The 25,185-nt window shown below is 41.6% G+C and overlaps 1 protein-coding gene across 2 annotated transcripts in view; it reads right to left on the reverse strand.

Annotated features, from left to right (window-relative positions):
* thada (THADA armadillo repeat containing) overlaps positions 1-25,185 on the reverse strand; it is a 387,510-nt gene that overhangs the window by 213,229 nt on the left and 149,096 nt on the right. For both annotated transcript variants that reach the window (XM_048536483.2, XM_048536484.2), the window contains exon 26: positions 1,387-1,476. In XM_048536483.2, coding sequence (XP_048392440.2) covers positions 1,387-1,476 — 90 coding nt within the window. The remainder of the gene's footprint in view (positions 1-1,386; positions 1,477-25,185) is intronic.

The following is a 25,185-nucleotide window of genomic DNA, read 5'->3' on the forward strand; positions in this document are numbered from 1 at the left end:
ACATTATGCTTATCACACAAATGGAAAATATGGTACTCAAATTTCAGTGATGTTAATTTTGTACTCCAAATGTCCCAAAAGCTGACAGCTCACATAAAACGGTTGTTCACAATAAGCAAAGTATTGACCGTACCCAACTGTCTGTGGTTACAATACTCAAAACAGTGTCCTTGATTAAATGTGATTCCACAATTAGAGACTGGATTATTTAGCAAGAGTGTTCCAAACAATTTCAGAATGTCAGGCTCGCAGTATGGAGTACTTGTAGCAGAAAGAAAGAACAAATACACACATTGCGCAGGTTTCAACTCGACTAAACCAGTGATGGCCATCCTTTGGTTCATTTCTTAGGGCAATACCTTGACCAGGGTCAACATGCCAGTTTAAATTTAAATAAAATTTAACAGTTAACTGCCATTCACGATCTAACTGGTTCATTTGCCACACAATACCTTGATCAGAATCTATATGCCAATAATTAGCTGCTCTTCTTTTAAGCTGGTACTTCCTGAAGATTATCCTAATGAGTGCAAAGTGAAAAACTTTGACAAGTTTTTTTTCAGCAATGCTCAAGTTCTATACTACTAAAAGACTATTTATTAACATTCTTCATCAAATCTCAACAGATTCATCTTCAGATCTACAAATGCCACACTAAATTACAGTCAAAATTTAATTTCCTACCATTACAGGCTTATTGTAGCTTTTGATCTGTAATGATCCATATCTTGGTTCCTTTTACAAAATACTTGGTCAAGAAAATCTTATTGCAGAATAGTACCAAGAATAACCATTCTCACCACAATTTTAACAATGCTGGAGGGAGGAAGGACGTGGGAGGGGGAAATAAGGAAAAAAGGCACAGTATTTAGTAATTTGAAAAGGCAGAAGGTATATGTATAGCATGACAGCAATAGAGACAAAGGCTTATCAAGATTGCAACTATTGTTATGAGCAGCCTTGAGATACTGAACGGAAGTATGGGGAACTGTTTTGATAGACTAAATATTAAAAACTATGTTTTGTGGGGACATCGGTGATGAGGACATTAATTTAATATCTTCACCCAAAAGAGTGAGAAGAGAAAGAAAATTCTTTATTCATATGGATATTCAAATATGGGATGGTGTAGTGAGAAAGAAAAAGAAGATAAACATACAGTAAAAGCAAAATCTACAAGGTGAAGAGGGAGCAGGGCAGTGGGGTTAATTTTGCAATGCCCTAGAAAACAGCTATCACAAACAAAACGGGGTCACTTTTGTGCTCTAATATTCACAATCTAAATTGTAAAACATAATAAATTTTTCAATGATAAGCCTGATGATGCAAAAACAGTTCCAAGCCAAGTTTCCACAAACTGTCAAATGTAAACACTTAGTCTCTTACCTGTCCATTGTGTTTGCCACCATCTCCAGTTGTTTCAGGAGGAAGGGATAAAGTGTCGGAAATCGAGTGAAGAATTCTCTGCCCGTCATCCTACATGGGAAAAAATTGATATAAAATGAAACATTGCATATTCTTTTATACTATCTTTTTCACAGTTTTGCAAGTCTCATCAGTGCAATTATAGGCTATCAATCTTCTGAGGAGCGACATGTAACATTTTAATGATTTCAATGAAATGAAGATTGAATGTATGTTGCAATTATCATGGGTATTCTGCCACATGCACGTTACAAAATTCATTGTGTTATAAAGATGTACATTATTCAACTGTCTAAATAGTCCATCAAGAATACAAAACAAAAGATTAGGAACAATTCATATGTCTGTGGTTTCACGCAAATTACTTTTCCTGTGAAGACCTTATTTCTCCACCAAAAAATAAACTTAACTCGAGCCATCAAAAACAAATGAGTATCAGAAAAATATAGGCCAGAAATTTATTTTATCTATTTCCTGTCACAGGGGACACAATTTACAAAAAGGCCCATGATGATATACGCTTACTGAAAATCTGCCCTGTTGCAGGCGAAGACTTTCCCTCAACAAAGAGGCAACCTAAAGAACAGGTGGTTTCATCCGCTCATCACCATGAAGGAAACTGTGCTTAAGACCATAGGTAACAATGTCAGAACACTGCGGCACTAGGCAATGGCTCTGCTGAACGACAGTGAGTCGTTGACTTTTCCCTTCACTTTGTCTTCATCCTAAAAGGCACCATTAACAGACTCTACAGATGGACTGACCACAAACTTATTTCCCTCAGCCCTCCCACTTCTGTGTTATCAGATTATATGGTGGTCAGGATTTGCCATCTGGTCAACTGCTGCAGCTTCAGCAGACGTTTATAAAAGAAATACTATCACTTGACATTACAGTCTCAGCCACCAGCTAAGACCCTGTCACTAGATTTGGCTCAAAGACCAATTTAATTGGGATTTACACGTATTAAGCAATCAGGGCAAATAGACTGCGGCAAGGCCAGTGACACAGGAAAGTTCTTGTGCAAATCCCAATAATGGCGATGTCATATACCAACTCCGCAGGAGATAATTCAGATGTGCATCTTATTAGGGAAGACTAAAGAAAAACACTGCCATTGTTGTAAACCAGAAACATTTGGCACACTGGCCTGTTGGTTAGCCTCCAATCAATGGCTGGGAGCATGGAAGGAGCACTGTTTCACTTGTGACAGAGTACTATGCCGCGCTTGGAATGCATTCTTTCCACTATGGAAAGTGGTGGGCTCCAACATACTGGCAATATCAGACTGACTCACAATCTATTGATCACTGTCTGAGAGTCTACTGCATTACAGGCAAAGTCACCCCTATATCTCAACATTCGAGTGAAAGATCAGGTGGAGGTCAAGATATCTTTGATCACCACTGTCCAGCCAATAAATCGTTTTGAACCTCCCCAAAGGCTGTCCACCATCTACTAGGCTCAAGTTAGGCATAAGACGAAATATTTCCCAATTACCTGGTACAAACTGCTTTGTGGGTGCATGTCACACTGTTCAACGGGTTATAGAGATTTTCTCACCAGTCCAGCAACATGTGCTATGTTAAATACTGAAGATTATACAGGAGCTGCATAATGAGAGTATATGTGGCATCATGGAGCATGCCCTATGAAATGATGTAGCAGGCCACTCAGTTCAAGGGCAGTCAGAAATGGGGAATAATTACTGGCCCAGCCAGCAATGCCTATATCGCATGAATGAATAGAAAAGGTTTAAAATGTCCTGGTTGCATTGCAAGGCCAACAAGTATTACAACAACTTTTCTCATCCTCTTGTAATATCAGTGACTGTATCTCATCATGGGCCTCTTGTAAATTTCCTACCTGATCGTGTAGAGTGATCTAGGAACTTGGCAATTTTCATCAATCACAGAATCCCTACAGTGTGGAAACAGGCCCTTCAGCCCAACAAGTCCACAGCGAACCTCAAAGCATCCCACCCAGACCTACCCCACCACTACTCAATCTATACATTCCTGAACACTACAGGCAATTTGGCATGGCCAATCCACCTAGCATGCACGTCTTTGGACTTGTGGGTGGGTTATAAGGGGATGGGTCTGGGTGGGATGCTCTGAGGTTCAGTGCGGACTTGTTGGGCCGAAGGGCCTGTTTCCACACTGTAGGGATTCTATGATTCTGTGATTCCACACAGATAGTCACCCGAGGGTGGAATCGAACACACGCTGCTGGCGCTGTGAGGCAGAAATGCTAACCACTGAGCCACCATGCCACCCTCAAATCACCACAGTGCTTCCACAAACTTTGTCTCAGTAGAAGTCAAGTGCACTTCAAGTGTTACTTATTCAGCATCCCATTAAATAGTCCCAGGAAAGTGTAAGTAAGAACTGCCAATGCTGGAGTCACAGATAACACAGTTTGGAGCCGGGGGAGCACAGCAGATAGGTAGCATCACAGGAGCAGGAAAGTTGACGTTTTGGGTCAGAACCCTTCTTCAGAAATGGGGGAGAGGGACGGGAGCTCTGAAATAAATACTACCAGAGGGTTGCAGTGGGAGAGAGATCCACTGAGGTCTTTTTGGAGGGAGGAGGATAACTTCTTCAAGGTAGGCATCCCAAAGCCTCTTCTAGGGATGTGTACCTGGAAGATGTTATCCTCCTCCCTCTGGAAAGACGTCAGCGGATCTCTCTCCCACTGTAACCCTCGGGTGCTATCGTCCCCCTTCCCCATTTCTGACGAAGGGTTCTGACCAAAACACCAACTTTTGAGCTCCTCTGATGCTGCCTGGCCTGCTGTGCTCCTCCAGCTCCACACTGTGTTATCCCACGAAAGAGTAATCTTGCTTCTTAACAATGATCATTTCTGAACTGAATAAGAAAAATGAAGCCTGCACTTCTGACTATTAATTTTGATATCCATTGCATCAGCTAGTTCATATGATTAGTACATGAAAGTGTACTTTCAACATCATTACGTAAGCAGGAGATAAACTGGTGTGCATCACTGCAGTTCAATTACAGCTCACTAGAAGAAGCCAGCAGTGCTTCACACAAAAATGCATCAAGTCAGCACAAAAACATCAAGGAGATCATTGCAACACTGCTATAAGTTTTGTGGCTAAAATTCATACATTGAGATTGTTTTCATTTTAATTCATGGAAATAATCATCAAATTATAAACACCAGTACTTAAAGAATCAATTCTCAAAGGAATGCACAATGTACAGCACCATTTGTGGCTCCGCACACCTGAAGTATTTCAAGTTCAAATGTGACACAACCTGAACAATATCTGGCCTGGGCTGAAAACTGGCAAGTAACAGTCATGTCACACAAATGTCAGACAATTACCATCTCCAGCAAGAAAGAATCTTCATCATCACCCCCTGATATTCAATGGCATTACCATTAATGAATCCCACACTATCAATATTCTGGGGCTACCACTGACTAAAATGAAACTGGGTTAGGCACAAAAATAACGTAGATACAAGAGCAGGCAATAGTTTAGGAATCCAACAGCCAGTAAATCATCTTCAACCTCCCCAAAGGCTGACCACCAACTACAAGGTACAAGTCAGGAATATGATGGAATATTTCCCACTAGCCTGGATCAGTACAGCTCCGACACTGAGAAGCTTGACATCGAGAAATCTAACACAAAGCAGCCTATTTGATTGGTACCACATCCACAAACATTCACTCACTTCTTCAATGCAAATGTGTGCACTGTCTATATAGTGCACTGCAGAAGTTTACAAAGTCTTCTTGGACACAGCTCCCCAAAAGCCCTGCTAACTGACAGTTCATTTAGTCGAAGATCTGGGTCACGTTGTCCAGAAAGAACTTGAATTTTGCTGTAAAAATGGCTATGTACTTACATTCCATAATCAATCTTTCCTTTTCAATCACAAATTTATTAATTTCATGACTTTCTTGTAGTGCCTATTCTTAGCCACCAGATGGCAAGTACATTTTTCCTTTGACTGATAATGAAAGACATGACAGTCTGATATAAAACAATCATTTATGGATTGGGAGTGGGACATCTAATGGATTGCTGGTTATTCTCAGGATTTCTCGGTCATTTCTTTGCTAGGGGTGAGGGTTGGTGGACAAGGAATAGGTATTGAATGTAGTACTTGCATTGCTATCTTTAGTAGCAATGAATGAATCTAACATCAAAACAGCTGTCACTAGGATCGATGCGTGCTTACCGCTTTACTAGCTTTATCACCTTCCATCTCCTCAGATTCTTCGACAGATATTGCCCAATCTGCAACTTGTTTCTTTTCCCCCTCAATGTCTTGCAATTTGTGCTGACGAGAGTACACCAGAATTGTTCTGGGGAGACAGTCTAGAACTGAAGGGCACTTCTAGATTTATCCAGGCACTTGAATTGCATAATCCACATGCAAATTACTTATTCAGCAACATATCTAATATAGATATGGTTTACATTGTCCCATTCTTAGGACATAATCAGTTTCACAGATGTCACCAGTCAATGACCAGCTTTGGCTATCTAGGCAGTCACACTTGATATCCGTTTCCAGATCAAAAGATATCAGGGTGCTCAAACTGCCAAAGGATGAAAGAATCAAGGCAATTTCACAGGAACCCGTGTTTTGCATTCTTTTTGTGCTTACACATCAACAGCATGTTGATGGAATGGAACCCCTTGCAAATCTAACATGTCTTTGGTTATATCAAGGACGTACAGATTGTCATTTATATAAAGTTGATAACCTGTGAGAAACAAGCCAGAGATGCAAAAATGAGTTCATCTTACTGGAAGCACTACAGATGAAGTTCTCAATTTCTCATCCTGGTAAATACTGCATCAGTCTGTACTCTATCCACATCCAGGATCCCCTAGTCAGTGTCATACATCTTCAGGAAAGCTCTGGAATCGATCCAAATACTAACAAGTTCAGGATAGTGTTGACTTTGACAGTAACTTGAAATACATTGTCACCAGCTCCAGGAAGGAGCAGGCTTTCATCTATTTGACTGTAGACATCTGCTAACAAGCAATCAGAGCATCTGGAATCACAGCTCTTCCAGCAGAGCAAGAAAGGGAGGCAAAAACAGAAATCACTGGAAAAGCTCAGCAGGTCTGGTAGCGTCTGTGGACAGAAATCAGATTTAACATTTCTGGTCAAGTGACCATTTCTCAGAACTAAGCTGCTGATCTGGAAACAGCAAGGTGTTATTACAAAAACAAAGTTGCTGGAAAAGCTCAGCAGGTCTGGCAGCATCTATAAAGGTACAAGCATCAGGTGTTGTTACAGTTGGTGATCAAATCAGAGTTCCAATATTGGGTGGCCGAAGCTGATTACTGATGTGAACAACTCTGACACTGGATAGTGAACTCTTAGAGCAACCACACTGTGAATAAAATGTGAATAAAGAAAGCTGTAATCACTGGAAATTGATTGGAGCATTTATTTGCCTTTAAATGTGCAAATTGCCAATGTGTTATCGCTTTGCTTTCAATGGAGAGCTTTAGGTAGCCCAGGAAACCAATTCAGGAACAATTAGATTCAAAACTGTGTTACAGTTGAACAATTACAGTGTTTAAACTCCCTTTACTCATTCACCTGAGGTTGTTATGCACATCCAGTGTAATGCACCCAAGTTAAAGGGACAGGTTGGCAGGTTCGAGCTGGCATCCTGACAGACTTACATTTTTAGTCCTTTTGATTTCCACACGCTCACCCAAACCTGCCTGCTGCTCCTGGTTAAAATTCATCCCAAAGCAACCATTTACGCTTCTGATTCACGTCCTGACCACAGTCTCCGAGAAGAGCAAAAAGGAAATTTAAAAAATGCAATCAATTTAGGGAAATCACTGGCAAATTATTATCCAATTCCAAAAGACAACAAAGTAAGCTTCCAGCAATAATCAAAAGTCCAGTTAACTACCAAATTACCCTCTATAATTACAAACGATCACATCACTCAAAAATGGTGAGTTTCATTTTCATGGAATGCAATTAAACTATTAACATAGAACATAGAACATTACAGCACAGTACAGGCCCTTCGGCCCTCGATGTTGTGCCGACCTGTCATACCGATCTCAAGCCCATCTAACCTACACTATTCCATGTACGTCCAAATGCTTATCCAATGACGACTTAAATGTACCTAAAGTTGGCGAATCTACTACCGTTGCAGGCAAAGCGTTCCATTCCCTTACTACTCTGAGTAAAGAAATTACCTCTGACATCTGTCCTATACCCTTCACCCCTCAATTTAAAGCTATGCCCCCTCGTGCTCGCCATCACCATCCTAGGAAAAACTCTCCCTATCCACCCTATCTAACCCTCTGATTATTTTATATCTTTCAATTAAGTCACCTCTCAACCTTCTTCTCTCTAACGAAAACAGCCTCAAGTCCCTCAGCCTTTCCTCGTAAGACCTTCCCTCCATACCAGGCAACATCCTAGTAAATCTCCTCTGCACCCTTTCCAAAGCTTCCACATCCTTCTTATAATGCGGTGACCAGAACTGTACGCAATACCCCAAGTGCGGCCGCACCAGAGTTTTGTACAGCTTCATCATAACCTCTTGGTTCCGGAACTCGATCCCTCTATTAATAAAAGCTAAAAACTGTATGCCTTCTTAACAGCCCTGTCAACCTGGGTGGCAACTTTCAAGGATCTGTGTACATGGACACCGAGATCTCTCTGCTCATCTACACTACTAAGAATCTTACCATTAGCCCAGTACTTTGCCTTCCAGTTACTCCTACCAAAGTGCATCGCCTCACACTTGTCTGCATTAAACTCCATTTGCCACCTCTCAGCCCAGCTCTGCAGCTTATCTATGTCTCTCTGCAACCTACAGCATCCTTCATCACTATCCACAACTCCACCGACCTTAGTGTCGTCTGCAAATTTACTAACCCATCCTTCTATGCCCTCATCTAGGTCATTTATAAAAATGACAAACAGCAGTGGACCCAACACCGACCCTTGCGGTACACCACTAGTAACTGGTCTCCAGGATGAACAAACATCTTCATGTTATCTCAATCACATGGATTCAGGCTGAGCTTGCCAAATGGAAACAAAATTGGCTTGACAATACAAGACAGAAGGTGGTGCTGAAGGGGGTTTCCTGTGACCAGCAGTATTCCACAGCAGTCTGTACTGGCTCGGTTTTTGGTTGTCATGTAGATAAGTGATTTGGTTGAGCATATAGAAGGCATGGATAGTAAGCTTGGGAATGACACCAAAATTGGTAATATAGTAGACAGTGAAGCTTATCGAAGATTATAAGGAGATCTTCATCAATTGGGTCAATGGGAATAGGTGTAGCAGATGGAGTTTAATTTGGAAAATATGAGGTATTGGATTTTGGTAAAAAACAAACAAGTGTAGGACTTATACAATTAATGGTACTGATGTAAATTAGACAGATCTAGAGGTTCACGTACATAATTCTTTGAAATTTGCATCACTGGTATACAGGGTAATTAGGAAAGAAATAGTTTGCTTGCTTTCATTTCTCAGACAACTGAGTATAGAAGTTCTGACGTCATGTTGAGGTTGTACAGGATGTGAATAAGGCCTCTTGTGGGGCACTGTGTGCACTTCTGGTCACCCTGTTTTAAGAAGGCTATTATTAAATTGGAGTGTGTTCAGAAAAACACTTACTAGGATGTTGCCGGGAATGGAGGATTTTAGTTGTTAAATCAGGCTGGGTATACGAAAGAGAGAAGGCTGGGGCTTTTTTCACCTCAGTGTAGGAGGTTGAGAGGTGACGTTATGGAGGTTGATAAGATCATGAGGGGAATAGGCAAGGTGAAAATGACAAGAATCTTTTTCATAAGGTGGAGAAGTTCAAAACTATGGTGTGTATTTTTAAGGCAAGAGGAGAAAGATTTAAAAAAGGCATGAGGGGCAACATTTTTTTATTCAGAGTTGTTAATGGGTAGAATGAACTCGCAGAGGAAGTAGTGGATGCAGGTGCAGTTACAACTTTTACAAGACATTTGTTTAAGTGCATGAATAGGAAAGGTTTGGAGGGAATGGGTTACACGCAGGCACGTGGACCTAGTTTAGTTTGGGAATATGGTTGCTATGGACTAGTTGGACCACAGGGTCTGTTTCCTTGCTGAATGATTCTATGGATCTCTCTGTTCCAGTGGACATTGATTCTCTGTAAAAGGAAATATCTGCTGGTACCAAACATATAATTTTGCTTATGTATCCTGTTTTTTTTTCTTTATGGGATGTTCGTATCACTAGCAATGCCAATATGTGATGCCCATCTTTGATTACCCTTCTCCAGTAAAGGATGAGTGAGGTCCTTTCTTGAGCTGCTGCAGTCAGTCCAGTGTAGGTACACTCACAGGGGCATTAGGATACTGACCAGCAACAGTCATATAGTTTCAAATTAGGATAATATTACGCTTGGGGAGGTGGGGTGGGGGGGGCACAGCGGCGGTAGTATTTGCACATAGCTGCTGGCATTTTTCTTTGTTGTAGGCAAGGCCAGTGTCAATTTCAGAAGTATTTGGAGAACCAAACAGCTAATAAAAAGGGGTATCAGAGATAATGGGAACTGCAGATGCTGGACAATCCAAGATAACGTGTGGAGCTAGATGAACACAACAGGCCCAGCAGCATCTTCGGAGCACTAAAGCTGACATTTCGGGCGTAGACCCTTCATCAGAAAAGCTTTTCTGATGAAGGGTCTAGGCCAGAAACATCAGCTTTTGTGCTCCTAAGATGCTGTTTGGCCTGCTTGCTCATCCAGCTCGACACTTTGTTAGCTAATGAAAAGGAAGACTTTAAAAGATGTTAATATTCGTTTTTTTTTAAAAAAGTACTGGAGAAATTAATGGGAATATAAACTGGAAATGATGGCCCATGTCCTAAAATTTTAAAAGAAAAAAAGCTGAAGAAATAGTGAGTGCACTGGTTTCATCTTACAAAAGTTCCAAGATAATTCATCAGTCTCTTTTGATTTGAAAGTAGAAAACATAAACCCATTGTTCAAGAAAGGAGGCAGGACAAAACAATGTGAACTACAGATCAATTAGCCCTTGGAGCAGTTGCAGTAACAGGATGAATAGAATAATTTGAAAGCTGGAAGCATGAAAATGAGATCAAGTTGCACAGATTAGGATGCTAATTGATCGAGTACAAACAAAAAATCAAGGTGTAATCTATTGAGGTATTTAAAGAAATTAATAAGATGAATAAAAAATATTTTCTTTGCTTTGGGAGTACAAAACAAAATTCTTAAAATAACAGCAAGACAAAAATGGCTACTCAAACCAGGAAACACTTCCTCATCAACAGGGTAGTGGAAATCTGAAACTCTGCCTGCTATTAAAGCTTTTAAGGATAAATTAATTGAAAATTTCCAAAGTGAGATGAATAGATTTTTGTTCAGCATAGTTGCTAAGGATTAGGAAACCAAGGCTAAAATACAACTCAGCCACAATCTAACCAAAAGGGGGAACAAGCTTGAGGTTTTGAATAGAGATAATGGGAACTGCAGATGCTGGAGAATCCAAGATAACAAAGTGTGGAACTGGGTGAACACAGCAGGCCAAGCAGCATCTTAGGAGCACAAAAGCTGATGTTTCGGGCCTAGACCCGTCATCAGAAAAGGGTCTAGACCCGAAACGTCAGCTTTTGTGCCCCTAAGATACTGCTTGGCCTGCTGTGCTCATCCAGCCCCACACTTTGTTATGGGGTTTTGAACAGCTTACTCTGCTTATTTTGCATTCCAACTCAATGGATTTCAATACAAACTATACTGTAAAATGCAGAATAATAGATGTCTGAGGAGTGTTACTGCAAGACAGTAATGCCATTGAAGAGATTTACAAGAAAAACTGTATCAGAATTCCACAAAATGTTAACACCTGTAAAGGGCAACATGATAGTTCAGTGGTTAACTTCACAATGCCAGGGACCTGAATTCGATTCCACCCTTAGGTGACTGTCTATGTAGAGTTTGCACATTCTCCCAGTGTCTGCGTGGGTTTCCTCTGGGTGCTCCGGTTTCCTCCCACAGTCCAAAGATGTGCAGGCTAGGTGGATTGGCCATGTTAAATTGTCCCTAGTATTCAGGAATATGTAGGTTAGGGGGATGGGTCTGGGTGGGATGCTCCAAGAGTCGGTGTGGACTTTTTGGGTCAAAGGGCCTGTTTCCACACTGTAGGGATTCTATGATCTATGGTCTATGATTTCCGTCATTTTTTTCCTCCCATTTTGGAGGTTGGCTAGATAGGTGGAATGTGATACAAATGTTGTTAATGGCAAAAGTTAAATTCCCTCGCAACCGTGAAAGCTCACAGAAACTGGGTCCCAACCCAAAACATCAACTTTCCTGCTCCTCTGATGCTACATGGCCTGTTTTGTTCCTCCAACTCCACACTGTGTTATCTCTGACTCTAGCATCAGCTGTTCCTACTATCTTCTCATTATGTGTGATGGTTGTGAAATAGTGACGCTCAAGTGATATATAATTATCTGTCTCTGATGGACAGTAACATCAAATATCTTTTGTGGATTATAGTTAATTACTTTATGTTATCAGTGAATACTCAATCACATTTCGGCATTTGCATTTGAATAACTGGCACTTTTTTAATGTTATTACAATTCCAATTATTTTCTACTACGTGGTCTTATGTTGAGTGACAAGAATACAGAAAGTTAATGTAGTCTATATTCTTGATATATTATCTTGCGTAATCGTTGCTTAAGGGCATGAGTCTAAGAGAACACAGAATAGTAGGATTGAACATCACATAACCAAAGGAATCTATCAAGAGATCTCATGGAAGAGACACTCAGAGGTCGTGCACTAAGTGCTTAAATAAAAGGTTTTTGCGGAAATGACACAGAACATCAGCTTTCCTGCTCCATTATGCTGTTTGGCCTGCTGTGTTCATCCAGCTCTACACCTTGTTGTCACAGACTGCAGTCAAGTCATTTGAAAGGTAATCAGGCTTTAACAAGCCAGCAAAACACGGTGGTACCTGAGGGCAGCCAAAAAAAAGTCGCCAAAAAGTGGTGAAGAAAGCATCACAAATGTCGGAAGCCATACAAGTATGCCAACAAAAGATACATGCTGATTAAAAAAACTCACCAGGGAACAGATGGTGTGAACTGGGTGCAGAATCAGAGTCCTAACACAAAAAGCAACACAAAAAAAAGGGTGGAGCAGGCAACCTTCCAGGATTCCACAGAAAACAAAATTGTCACAACCATTTCCAGAGCCATTCTCAAATGCTACAGGCCTACAGCAATCCCAAAGGTGGGCATTCCATCCACGTAAACTGTGAGCACGAAATTTCAGAATACCTATATTCTATTATTAAAGTGCAAGATTAACTTGCATTGCATCTCAAATGCTAATTCTGAAGCTAAAATAAAATTGGTAAACATTTGAAGAGTAGTCACACAGCGAAACAATGAAAGAAAACTGAGTAGGCAGAGAAAAGATACTTTTCCTATTATATAGGCCAGACCCAAATCACAACACCAGCTCAGCACAAAAACATTAGATCACAGCTCAGTGTCCTTCATCCCAGCTATGTTATCCTTGTTGCACAATGAAAGTGACAGAATGATCTACCTGGAATCTCACTTTACACGAAATACATGTCAGCTTCTAAAATGACCAAAAACATGCAAACAAGTAACACCAGTAAATCTCTGAAATTTCAGTAGGATTATAACCCTTGAGAAAAAGTGTTTGATCACCTGTCTTAGATGAGCGACACCCTATTTTTAAACCATGATCCCCAATTCTAGATTCTCCATGAAAACATTAAAACATTTTTAACATTCATTGAGTCAAGTCTCCTCAGGATTTTACATGTTTCAATTGAGTCAAGCCTGACTCTTCTAACTTCCAGAAGTTACAGGCCTAGCCTTTCCTTAGAAGGCAATTTGCTCATTCCAGGTATTGGTCTGGTAAACCTTCTCTGAACTGCATTAATGTCCTTATGTAAGTGTGATGTACAGTACTCCAGATGCAGACTCACCATTGTTGTATAAACGAAAGATAATCTCCTTACGCTTGCATTCAATTCCCTTCACAATGAACCATAACAATCTTAATAATAACAATCTATTAGCTTTCCCGGCTACATGCTGTATTTGCATCTACCCTTCTGCGATTCTTGCATAAGTACACACAAATCTGTTTCCATCTGAGAGCGCTACAAGCTTTCACCACTGCTTATTTTGAAGAGGTTTTTATATTTTTTCTGCAAAAACATTTCTGCACTTTCCTGCATCAAATTTGCCAGACCTTTGCTGACTCACTTAGCCCAACTATATCCCTTTGTAGACTCCCTACATCCTCTTCAGAACTCACTTTCCTACCTATCTTTGTGTCATCAGCAAAATTTAGTTACTGTACTTTCAATCCCTTCATCCAAATCACTGATATAAATTGTAGAGAGCTGAGACCCAACTCCAACCCTTATGGTACACCATTCATGCGATCATAAAAGATGCATTTCTTCCTACTATTTGCTTCCTCTTAGCCAGCCAATCTTTTATCCATACCAATATGTTACAAATATGTCATCTCCTACCTTGCAAGTTTCTATTTTCACAATAACATTTCATGTGGCATCTCCTTCAATAAATTAAACACAATTTCCCTTTGACAAAAATCATACCGTTATTGTATTATCAGACCAACCATCTCACTGTAGAGCAGACTCAATGGGTTTAATGGCCTAACTTCTGTTCCTGCATTTTCTGGTCAAAACATTGTTGGGTTTGCCTGATTACGTTGAAGTAGTCCTAACGTCCTGTTAAAAGGTCTTCAATAATAGCTTCTAACACTTGCCCCATAACAGTTATTAAACTCAGTAAGCCGTAGTTTCCTTCTTTCTGCCTTCCCCCCTTTTTGAATAAGGGAGTTATATTAGCTATTTTCCAATCTCAAGGAATCTTCCCCCAGTTTAAGGTGTCTCAGATAACTTAAACTAGCGTATCAAATATCTCACTACTTGTTTTAAGACTCTAAAGTGAAATCCAACAGGGTCTGGGGACTTGTCAACTCGCAGTTTTAACAATTTACTCCAAAGTATTTCCCTGTTAACTGTTAATTTTCTCAAATTCCTCCCTCCCTGTCAATTTCTGATTTGTAGCTTTTCCTGGGATGCTACTTGTATCCTCTTCAGTGTAGACTGATAAAAGGTATCTGTTCAATTTTCTGCCATCTCTTTATCCTCCATTACTAATTGCCCAGACTCTTTCCTGCGGGATCAACACTTACTTCGTTAATTTTTTTTTAAAAAGAAGATCTAAAGAAATGCCATCTGTTTTTATATCTTAAGTTAACTTTCACTTGTACTCTTAACTTTTCCCTCCTATGAACCTTTAGTAATTCTTTGCCTTTTTAGAAAACATTCTGTCTAGTCTTCTGACCTGTCATCTATCTTTGTACAGTTATGTCATTTCTTCGTGTTTGAGATGATCTTTGACTTAAGTTAACCACAGTGGTCAGGTCTATCCCTTAGAATCAAAAGCAGAAGTTGCTGGAAAAGCTCAGAAGATTTGGCAGCATCTGTGGAGAAAAAAAATCAAGAGTTAATGCTTCGGGTCCAGTGACCCTTCCTCAGAACTACAGATGTTAGCCGAACTGGCTTGTGTTTTTCTAGTTTTTCTCTTCCTCCCATCTTAAAAAGCACAATGATGTGTGCATTTTTTTTTCCAAATCTAGAGGAATGACTCCTGTATCTTTAAAACTTAAAAGATCATAGTTAGGACATCTACAATGTGGTCCGCTACCTGCTTTAACACCCTCTGATGGAAATGGTGGCACAACAGTTAGCACTACAGTCGCACAGCACTAAAGAGCTGGGTTTGATTCCACCCTCAGGCAAACGCGTGTTGGGAGTTTGCACATTCTCCCCACGTCTGCATGGGTTTCGTCTGGGTGCTCTGGTTTCCTCCCACATTCCAAAGATGCACTAGTCAGGTCAATTAGCCATGCAAAACTGGATTGAGTGTTCAAGGACATACAGGCTAGGTAGGTTACCAATGGTAAATGTGGGGTTATGGGGATCAAGTGGGATGCTCTTCGGAGGGTTGGTGCAGACTCTATGGACCAAATGGCCTCTATCTGCACTGTAGTGATTCTATGATTATAATTTTCCACATGATTGGGCAGATGCCAGTGATGTAGCTGCACTGAACAGTTTGGTTAGGAGCATGGACAATTCTGGAGCATAATTCTTCAAGTGCTATTATTGGAATGTTGTCAGTGCCACAGGCTTTGCAGAATCCAGTGCCTCCAACCATTTCTTGATATCCCATGGAGTGGAACGAATTGGCATGTGATACTGAGAACCTTCGGAGGGGCTGAAATGGATCAATGACCCAACACTTCTTGCTGAAGATTGCTGCATCTACTTCATCCTTATCCTTTTGCACTGACAGGCTGGGCTCACCATAAGTAAGGATGGAGATGTTTATGTTGTCTTGTCCTACACTGAATTGTTTAGTTGCCCACCACCATTCATGATTGAATGTGGCAGGACTGCAAAGCTTCATTCTGATCTGTTGGCTGTAGAATCACTTAGCCTCATCTACTACTCGGTTATGCTGTTGGCACACACACAGTACTGTGCTGTAGATTCACAGATAAACCCCCTCATTCTTAAGTATGCCTTGGTACTGCTACTGGCATGCCATCCTGTACTTTACATTGAACCAGTGATTATCTTCTGGTTCGATGGTAACAGTTGAGAGGGGGGCATGCCTTCTGTCATGTTGTAATTAGGTTGGTGTGCAACTCAGCTGCTGAAAGCCCAAAGCACCTCATGGATGCCGAGTCTTGAGTTATTACATTTGTTTGAAGTCTAGCATGGTGGTAGTACCACACAATATGGAATATATTCTCAATGTAAAGACTTCATCTCCACGTAGACTGTGCAGTAGAGTCATACTTACTGATTTGGAAATGGAGAGATGCATCTGTAAGAGGCAGATTTATGAGGATGAGGTCAAGTACACTTTTACCTCTTAATGGTTCCCTCACCACTTGCAGCTGACCTAGACTACTAGTTATGTCCTTGAGGGCTTGACCAGCTAGGTCAACAGTGGCGCTGCCAAGTCACTCTTGGAAATTGATGTTGAAGTCCCCACCCAGATGATCTAGGATACAGAACTATCAGAATGAGCAATACAAAATAATTCATTCATTCTACTTTAAAGAATCTAATCATTTTGAACTTATCAAGAGGAGATACTAAGGAAGTGGTGAAAACATAACAAATACTGAAATACTCTTCAACCCTGTGCATCCTGCAGGAATGATTTTCAAATCAGTTTCAGTAAATGTCTACTTTAACAATGACTTTGGTCTAAAGATTTTGAATTGATGATAAGAGACTGTTTAAAGACAGATGTTCTTTATTGAAGGTTCTCAGTTCAAAGAGGGGATAAATCCTATCAGCACAATATTATAATAAACAATTTACAAGATAAATGGGTTTTGATTTCCTTTTAATTCATTTCTCAAATTTCCAGTTATCACATACTGATTAGCCTGCTTTAACTTAAAATTTGAACATAGTAACTGTTTCAGTGATTTTAGCCATTTTTTCAGACCTAATTAGAGACTAATGACATAGCAACTTATTATTGCCAATCAAATGAGGGAGATGGTATCAAAAACTGAGAAAATATTCTTTGTTTTGAAAGTGATATATTCCAATCACAGAAATTTTTTAAAATGCAAAATCCAAAACTGAATCTTGCCTGGGGGCAAGATAGTATCAGGACATGTGAGATGAGACTGCGATTGAAAAGGGTTTATCCTCTCACTGCAATTTACGTTTCCACAAGCAGATCAAAGACACCAAGGAATTGACAGATCCTAATCGTTCACAAGAAGCATGTTCCAGCCTGGAATACGCCAATGGGAAAGAGCCAATGAAAGTCCATAACATTCCTGCAGATCCAGGAGCAGCAGCAGCAGCAGCAGCAGCAATGTGGTGAGTTGGAACAGTGATGAAAGAGAAGTACCCAGTAAAGAATGAGTGAAACCTGGCAACTTCACTATGACTGAACAATGGAAGATTGTTTCCACTGCCAGATGAATGGGGGATGGAGCCTAGGATTCTCACCAAAAGAACCATGGGGAAATAAATGCCTTAACACTGAAGATTATTAGACCAGGGATACTTCACAACAAGTGGCTATTAAAATGGGGACTTGGAATATAACTTGAAAGGAAATAGTTAAAGTAGTTCAATAGGAAGAATTGTAAAAGGATCAGGGAAATAGATTTACAGGGCAGAACATGAACAAGTAGTGAGCTTTAATGGCCTCCTCCCATTTTGTAGCCCCAAGTACTGGATTCAAGCCAGGGGAATAGTTTGAAAATGGTGGCGGCAAGTTGAGTTCAGGATAACTTGCCCAGTCCAAAGTTCCCTAGACACAGAGCCTGTCAGCTTGGTTCAGGTCCATCTAAGCCAACCAGTATCCACATGTGAAACCCAAGTACAAATTGGTTTCCAGCTGAGAGTCACCACCTTCTTATAGAACCAGAGTCTCAGAGTCTCAGGGTCTCAGGGTCCAGAGTCCAGAGTCCAGAGTCCGGAGTCCGGAGTCCGGAGTCCAGAGAGATGGGGAAAGAGATGGGGACTGTTTGTTGTATCAACTGTACACTGTGCAGTACAAGGGGTTGTTGCTTGTAATTACAGAGTGAATATCAACAAGTGTTTAATCATATAGCATCTTTGGCAACATAAAATGTCATAAGTTGCTCCGTAGGATTTCACACAAAGCCACATAACACTTTTTGCCCAGGTGATGAAAAACTTGAAAATAAAACGGTTAGTTTTGAGGCGAGATTTAGAGCTTAGGCGTCTGAAAGTTACGGGGGCGTGGGGGGAGGTGCCGAGAGAGAGAGAGAGAGAGAGAGAGAGAGAGAGAGAGAGAGAGCAAGAGCGAGAGAGCGAGCACAAGAGCAAGAGAGAGAGCACGAGAGGAAAAGAAAATGGTAAATGAAGAAGGTACCAGAATAGAAGGAAAGCAGACTTCCCAGAGGGTTGTCAAACTGGCTCACTAATCACAGACAGTTTGTACATAAATGGTAATAATGCAGTAACAATTAAGCAATAATTGTGTTAAAATGATCAACTCCAGATGGATGTATTCCAGGAAGTTTCATCACATGAACTTCCTCCTCCAACCATCCGGGCCAGTTATTCAGTCTCTAGTATTTTAACAACCGAGCATTCAAAGCAAATGAAAAATACAATTGCTCGGAATACCTTATGATTTTATTCCTCAGTTGCTCTATACCCAAAAGGCTAATCTTTAATTCCTAGCAACTCTACAGCAGGGCTGAAAAGTTGTCCATGCTATTTATTACCAGTATCAGTTTCTGCTTCAAGTATAATTCCAGTCAGCGACTATTATTATTATTATTATAGGGAAAACAAGTATTCTTTCTGCTGTTAGATTTTTCCCCAGTTGGTCCATCTTCCACCTTCAGTTTCCCCTCTTCCCCATCCTTGATTTCCCTCCTTTGCCAACATGTGGTGGCTATCTAGTTCCCAGAACCTTGTGGGCAACACAGCTGGCAGAAAACCACAAAGATGCACAACTAAATGAGGTCTAGCTTTGATGACATAAATGCAATAATCTAGTTAAACGTTATGTGATCAGAGTTTCAAGACTATCTCCAAGCAGAATTGGTAACCCGTGTTGTAAAATAAACTTTGAAAGGTGTTAGCTATTAAAATTGTTCCGAACCATCCAGTGACTGAAGATGAATTTCTTCACGATGCAATGGTCTAGAAATGTGACAAAGCCCTAATCATTCTTCTAATTCTATAAACGCTCTTTATTTTCCAATGTATAGCAGGCAGGGAGCAAAGGTTCACGAGGAGTCAGTCATATTCAAAACATCCAAGAACTAAATCAAGAACAAAACATTTGATTCTTTGCCTATACAAATAAAAAATTAATAACTGTTTCAGAACCTGCATCAGATTAGGTCATTCCAGGTTCCAGTCAATCATTGCTACATTCACCCAAACCAATCACGCTGAACCGTCCCTTAAATTGGCATCAACCTCAACCAATGCTCACTGAAGGCCATCTCTGACCTCCGCCAATCAGCCCTTTCTCCCTTCTCACACCCCAACCCCATTAACCAACACTTTATCTGGTACAATGGAACAAAAGCTTAATCAAAGGCCAAGGAAGAAAAACACTACCTGATTTTGTAACTTTAAGCTGTAAAGACTTGAATGTCTGAAATTTCTGATCTGTGCTGAATCAACAGGTCTCAGTCACTTTAGCAACGGAGCCTCCACAATAGCATCAGTGAGCTGAGTTAAGCAGAACTGAAGTAAAAAATCCCAGGGAACCGTTGCCAGATTGGGCAGCCTATCATTCTATAACATGTTCCTGCCTGCTATGTATATGTTAACATGGTTGTGATTGTGCCGTACTATTCTGTCCTTTAGAACTTAGTAGATTCTCTCCAGATTCAGTGATAAGAATGGTAATTTTGATTAGTAGGGAGCTACTAGCACACATGCAGTTGTTCTCAAGTGTCGCAGTCTTTAAGAGGGAGAAAATTTGGAAAAGAAAGTTGTAATTTTGCCATTTCAAGTTCAAGATTGCACATAATATTTACATTTTCAAATGTATAGCTGTAACAATAGAAAGGTACAGTGGAAAATAAAAGTCAATATATAATGACAACTGAATTAAACTAAGGCATCATCTGCCTGGTCACATGGCCAAAAAAGATCCTACGCCACTATTTTGAAGGAAAGGAAAGGAGTCATCCCTCATGTCAAGTCAACCTTTATTCTTCCACCAACAACACAAAAACAGATCACAATGTGGTATCAGAGATAACGGGAACTGCAGATGCTGGAGAATTCCAAGATAATAAAATGTGAGGCTGGATGAACACAGCAGGCCAAGCAGCATCTCAGGAGCACAAAAGCTGACGTTTCGGGCCTAGACCCTTCATCAGAGAGGGGGATGGGGAGAGGGAACTGGAATAAATAGGGACAGAGGGGGAGGTGGACCGAAGATGGAGAGAAAAGAAGATAGGTGGAGAGGAGAGTATAGGTGGGGAGGTGGGGAGGGGATAGGTCAGTCCAGGGAAGACGGACAGGTCAAGGAGGTGGGATAAGGTTAGTAGGTAGCTGGGGGTGTGGCTTGGGGTGGCAGGAAGGGATGGGTGAGAGGAAGAACCGGTTAGGGAGGCAGAGACAGGTTGGACTGGTTTTGGGATGCAGTGGGTGGGGGGGAAGAGCTGGGCTGGTTGTGTGGTGCAGTGGGGGGAGGGGACGAACTGGGCTGGTTTAGGGATGCAGTAGGGGAAGGGGAGATTTTGAAACTGGTGAAGTCCACATTGATACCATATGGCTGCAGGGTTCCCAGGCCGAATATGAGTTGCTGTTCCTGCAACCTTCGGGTGGCATCATTGTGGCAGTGCAGGAGGCCCATGATGGACATGTCAGCTAGAGAATGGGAGGGGGAGTGGAAATGGTTTGCGACTGGGAGGTGCAGTTGTTTGTTGCGAACTGAGCGGAGGTGATCTGCAAAGCGGTCTCCAAGCCTCCGCTTGGTTTCCCCAATGTAGAGGTAGCCACAGCGGGTACAGTGGATGCAGTATACCACATTGGCAGATGTGCAGGTGAACCTCTGCTTAATGTGGAATGTCATCTTGGGGCCTGGGATAGGGGTGAGGGAGGAGGTGTGGGGGCAAGTGTAGCATTTCCTGCGGTTGCAGGGGAAGGTGCCGGGTGTGGTGGGGTTGGAGGGCAGCGTGGAGCGAACAAGGGAGTCACGGAGAGAGTGGTCTCTCCGGAAAGCAGACAGGGGTGGGGATGGAAAAATGTCTTGGGCGGTGGGGTCGGATTGTAAATGGCGAAAGTGTCGGAGGATGATGCATTGTATCCGGAGGTTGGTAGGGTGGTGTGTGAGAACGAGGGGGATCCTCTTAGGGCGGTTGTGGCGGGGGCGGGGTGTGAGGGATGTGTTGCGGGAAATACGGGAGACGCGGTCAAGGGCGTTCTCGATCACTGTGGGGGGAAAGTTGCGGTCCTTGAAGAACTTGGACATCTGGGATGTGCGGGAGTGGAACGTCTTATCGTGGGAGCAGATGCGGCGGAGGCGGAGGAATTGGGAGTAGGGAATGGAATTTTTGCAGGAGGGTGGGTGGGAGGAATAGAATACACCTAGAATACACCTCCTCCCACCCACCCTCCTGCACTAGAATACACCTCCTCCCACCACACCCGGCACCTTCCCCTGCAACCGCAGGAAATGCTACACTTGACCCACACCTCCTCCCTCACCCCTATCCCAGGCCCCAAGATGACATTCCACATTAAGCAGAGGTTCACCTGCACATCTGCCAATGTGGTATACTGCATCCACTGTACCCGCTGTGGCCTCCTCTACATTGGGGAAACCAAGCGGAGGCTTGGAGACCGCTTTGCAGAACACCTCCGCTCAGTTCGCAATAAACAACTGCACCTCCCAGTTGGAAACCATTTCCACTCCCCCTCCCATTCTCTAGATGACATGTCCATCATGGGCCTCCTGCACTGCCACAATGATGCCACCCGAAGGTTGCAGGAACAGCAACTCATATTCCGCCTGGGAACCCTGCAGCCTAATGGTATCAATGTGGACTTCACCAGTTTCAAAATCTCCCCTTCCCCTACTGCATCCCTAAACCAGCCCAGTTCGTCCCCTCCCCCCACTGCACCACACAACCAGCCCAGCTCTTCCCCCCCACCCACTGCATCCCAAAACCAGTCCAACCTGTCTCTGCCTCCCTAGCCGGTTCTTCCTCTCACCCATCCCTTCCTCCCACCCCAAGCGACACCCCCAGCTACCTACTAACCTCATCCCACCTCCTTGACCTGTCCGTCTTCCCTGGACTGACCTATCCCCTCCCTACCTCCCCACCTATACTCTCCTCTCCACCTATCTTCTTTTCTCTCCATCTTCGGTCCACCTCCCCCTCTCTCCCTATTTATTCCAGTTCCCTCTCCCCATCCCCCTCTCTGATGAAGGGTCTAGGCCCGAAACGTCAGCTTTTGTGCTCCTGAGATGCTGCTTGGCCTGCTGTGTTCATCCAGCCTCACATTTTATTATCTCACAATGTGGTATTACCACATTGCTGTATGCAAGTTATGTGATACATTTCCTACATTACAATACTGACTTCAAAAAGTACTTCATAAGGTACTCTGAAATGCATGGTGGTTGTAAGAAAGCTTTCTTTAAATAAATGCAAGCCATTGTTTTAATGATTCAGAGCACAAAACTGCTCTGTTTTACAGCTCATTACCTGCAACTATACTTAAAACAATACTGTATACAAAGATCTGCTGAAGCAAGCAACAGTGAACGTCAGCCTGAAGCAGTGATGCAACAAGTTACTGACCAAAACATCAAGAGGGTGAATGAGGTTAGCTTTTTCACCCAATTGGTTTTAAATGAAAAGGGTATTTATGCAAATGCAGTTTGAGGCCAGAAAACACTGGCACATCATTTATGTTTATTCCCTAGTGAAAATATCTAACGACTTTCCTTACCTGCTGACGCAAGGTAGCAAAAACTATGCAAGTACTTAAAACCATAAATAACAATGAGAAAAAGCCAATTCAAAAGTATTTCACAGGTGAAGCAATTTAAAAGAATCAGATCATGTGGAGCTCAGAATCTCGTAACGTTATACTGAAAAAGTATGCAGCTTTCAATTATGCAATTTAAATGAAAGCAATTAGCTGAATGGAAGAAACTTGTTAAAAACTTAAAATTGCAACTTGTCCACTCCCTCAACATACAAAAACATGTCTAAGGCATTCCTTTAAGAGCATTTTGTTATTTAATTGTGCAGAAACACAACACCTACTGGATATTTTGGACTGGGATACCAAAAATTAATTTGACAGCCCAAATGATTATTTTTAAATTAGAAAATTAATAAAATGAATAATCACCATGAATCAATCCTGATTTATTTTCTGACTACAAATCGTAAGCAAACTAGTGAAATTGACTAATAATCTGCAGCGTAATTAAGTCAATAACACTGGCTCTGAAGATGGGAAGCTAATAGAGATACACAGCATGGAAACAGACCCTTTGGTTCAACTCGTCTTACCTTTATTGGTCAGTGTATTGAGTATAGGAGTTGGGAGGTCATGTTGCAGCTATACAGGACATTGTTTAGGCCATTATTGGAATACCGTGTGCAATTCTGGTCTCCCTGCTATAGGAAAAATGTTGTGAAACTAGGAAGAGTTCAGAAAAGATTTACAAGGATGTTGCCCGGGATGGAGTGTTTAAGCTATATGGAGAGGCTGAATAGGCTGAAGCTATTTTCTATGGAGTGTCAGAGGCTGAGAAATGACCTTATAATGGTTTGTAAAATCATGAGGGGCATGATAGTGTAATCAGACTAGGTCTTCTCCCCAGGGCAGAGGAGTCCAAAACTAAAGGGCATTGGTTTAAAGTAAGAGGCGAAAGATTTAAAAGGGACCTAAGAGGCAACTTTTTCAAGAAAAGGGTGGTGAGTGTCTGGAATGTGCCGCCAGAGCAAGTGGTGGAGGCTGGTACAATTACAACATTTAAAAGGCATCTGGTTGGGTATATGAATAGGAAGGATTCAGAGGGATGTGGGCCAAATGCTGACAAATGGAATTAGATTTATTTAGGATATCTGGTCAGCACAGACGAGTTAGACCAATGGGTCTCTTTCTGTGCTGTATGTCCTCACGACTCTAGGCTTCCTATGTTCACATTCAAATCATTTATATAAATGACAAAAAAGCAGTGGACCCAACACCAATCCTTCTGGCATGGGTCTCCAGTCTGAAAAGCAACCCTTCAACACTACCTGAGATAATGGGAACTGCAGATGCTGGAGAATTCCAAGATAATAAAATGTGAGGCTGGATGAACACAGCAGGCCAAGCAGCATCTCAGGAGCACAAAAGCTGACGTTTCAGGCCTAGACCCTTCATCAGACAGGGTGATGATCATCTGATGAAGGGTCTAGGCCCGAAACGTCAGCTTTTGTGCTCCTGAGATGCTGCTTGGCCTGCTGTGTTCATCCAGCCTCACATTTTATTATCTTACCTTCAACACTACCTTCTGACTTCTACCTTCAAACTAGTTCTGTATCAAAGTGGCTAGTTCTCCATGTATTCAATGCGATATAACCTCGCTAACCAATCAAATATGGGGAGCCTTGTCGAACACCTTACTGAAGTCTGTATAGATCACGTCCGTTCTGCCCTCATCAATTCTCTTTGTTACTTCTTCAAAGCACTCAATTAAGTTAGTAAGATATGATTCCCTACACACAAAATCTTGTTGATTATCCCTAATCAGTCCTTGCCTTTCCAAATATATATAAAACCTGTCCCTAGGATTCCCTCCAACAACTTTGCTACCACCCAAGCCATGTTCCAGCAAAATAAGAAAACATTCAAAATTCTGGCACAGAAATATTAACTCGTCTTCAGATATCTGTCTCCACTTTTTGTATTTTATGTCAAAAGTCTAATCCTGCTTTATACAGGAAAAAAAAACAGTTCATTACAACAGCACTTGTCCAATTTAAATCACAGGCAAAATTTGTTAGTCTGAAAACCAACTGTGTCCTAATTTTCAGCAATGACTGTGGCTTAGAGCAGTGTAGAATGACAGCCTTCTATCCGTGAGAGATAATGGGAATGTGGTCTCAGAATTT

The sequence above is a fragment of the Stegostoma tigrinum genome, chromosome 9 (genome assembly GCF_030684315.1).
Source record: "Stegostoma tigrinum isolate sSteTig4 chromosome 9, sSteTig4.hap1, whole genome shotgun sequence".
Classification (NCBI taxonomy): Eukaryota; Metazoa; Chordata; class Chondrichthyes; order Orectolobiformes; family Stegostomatidae; genus Stegostoma; species Stegostoma tigrinum.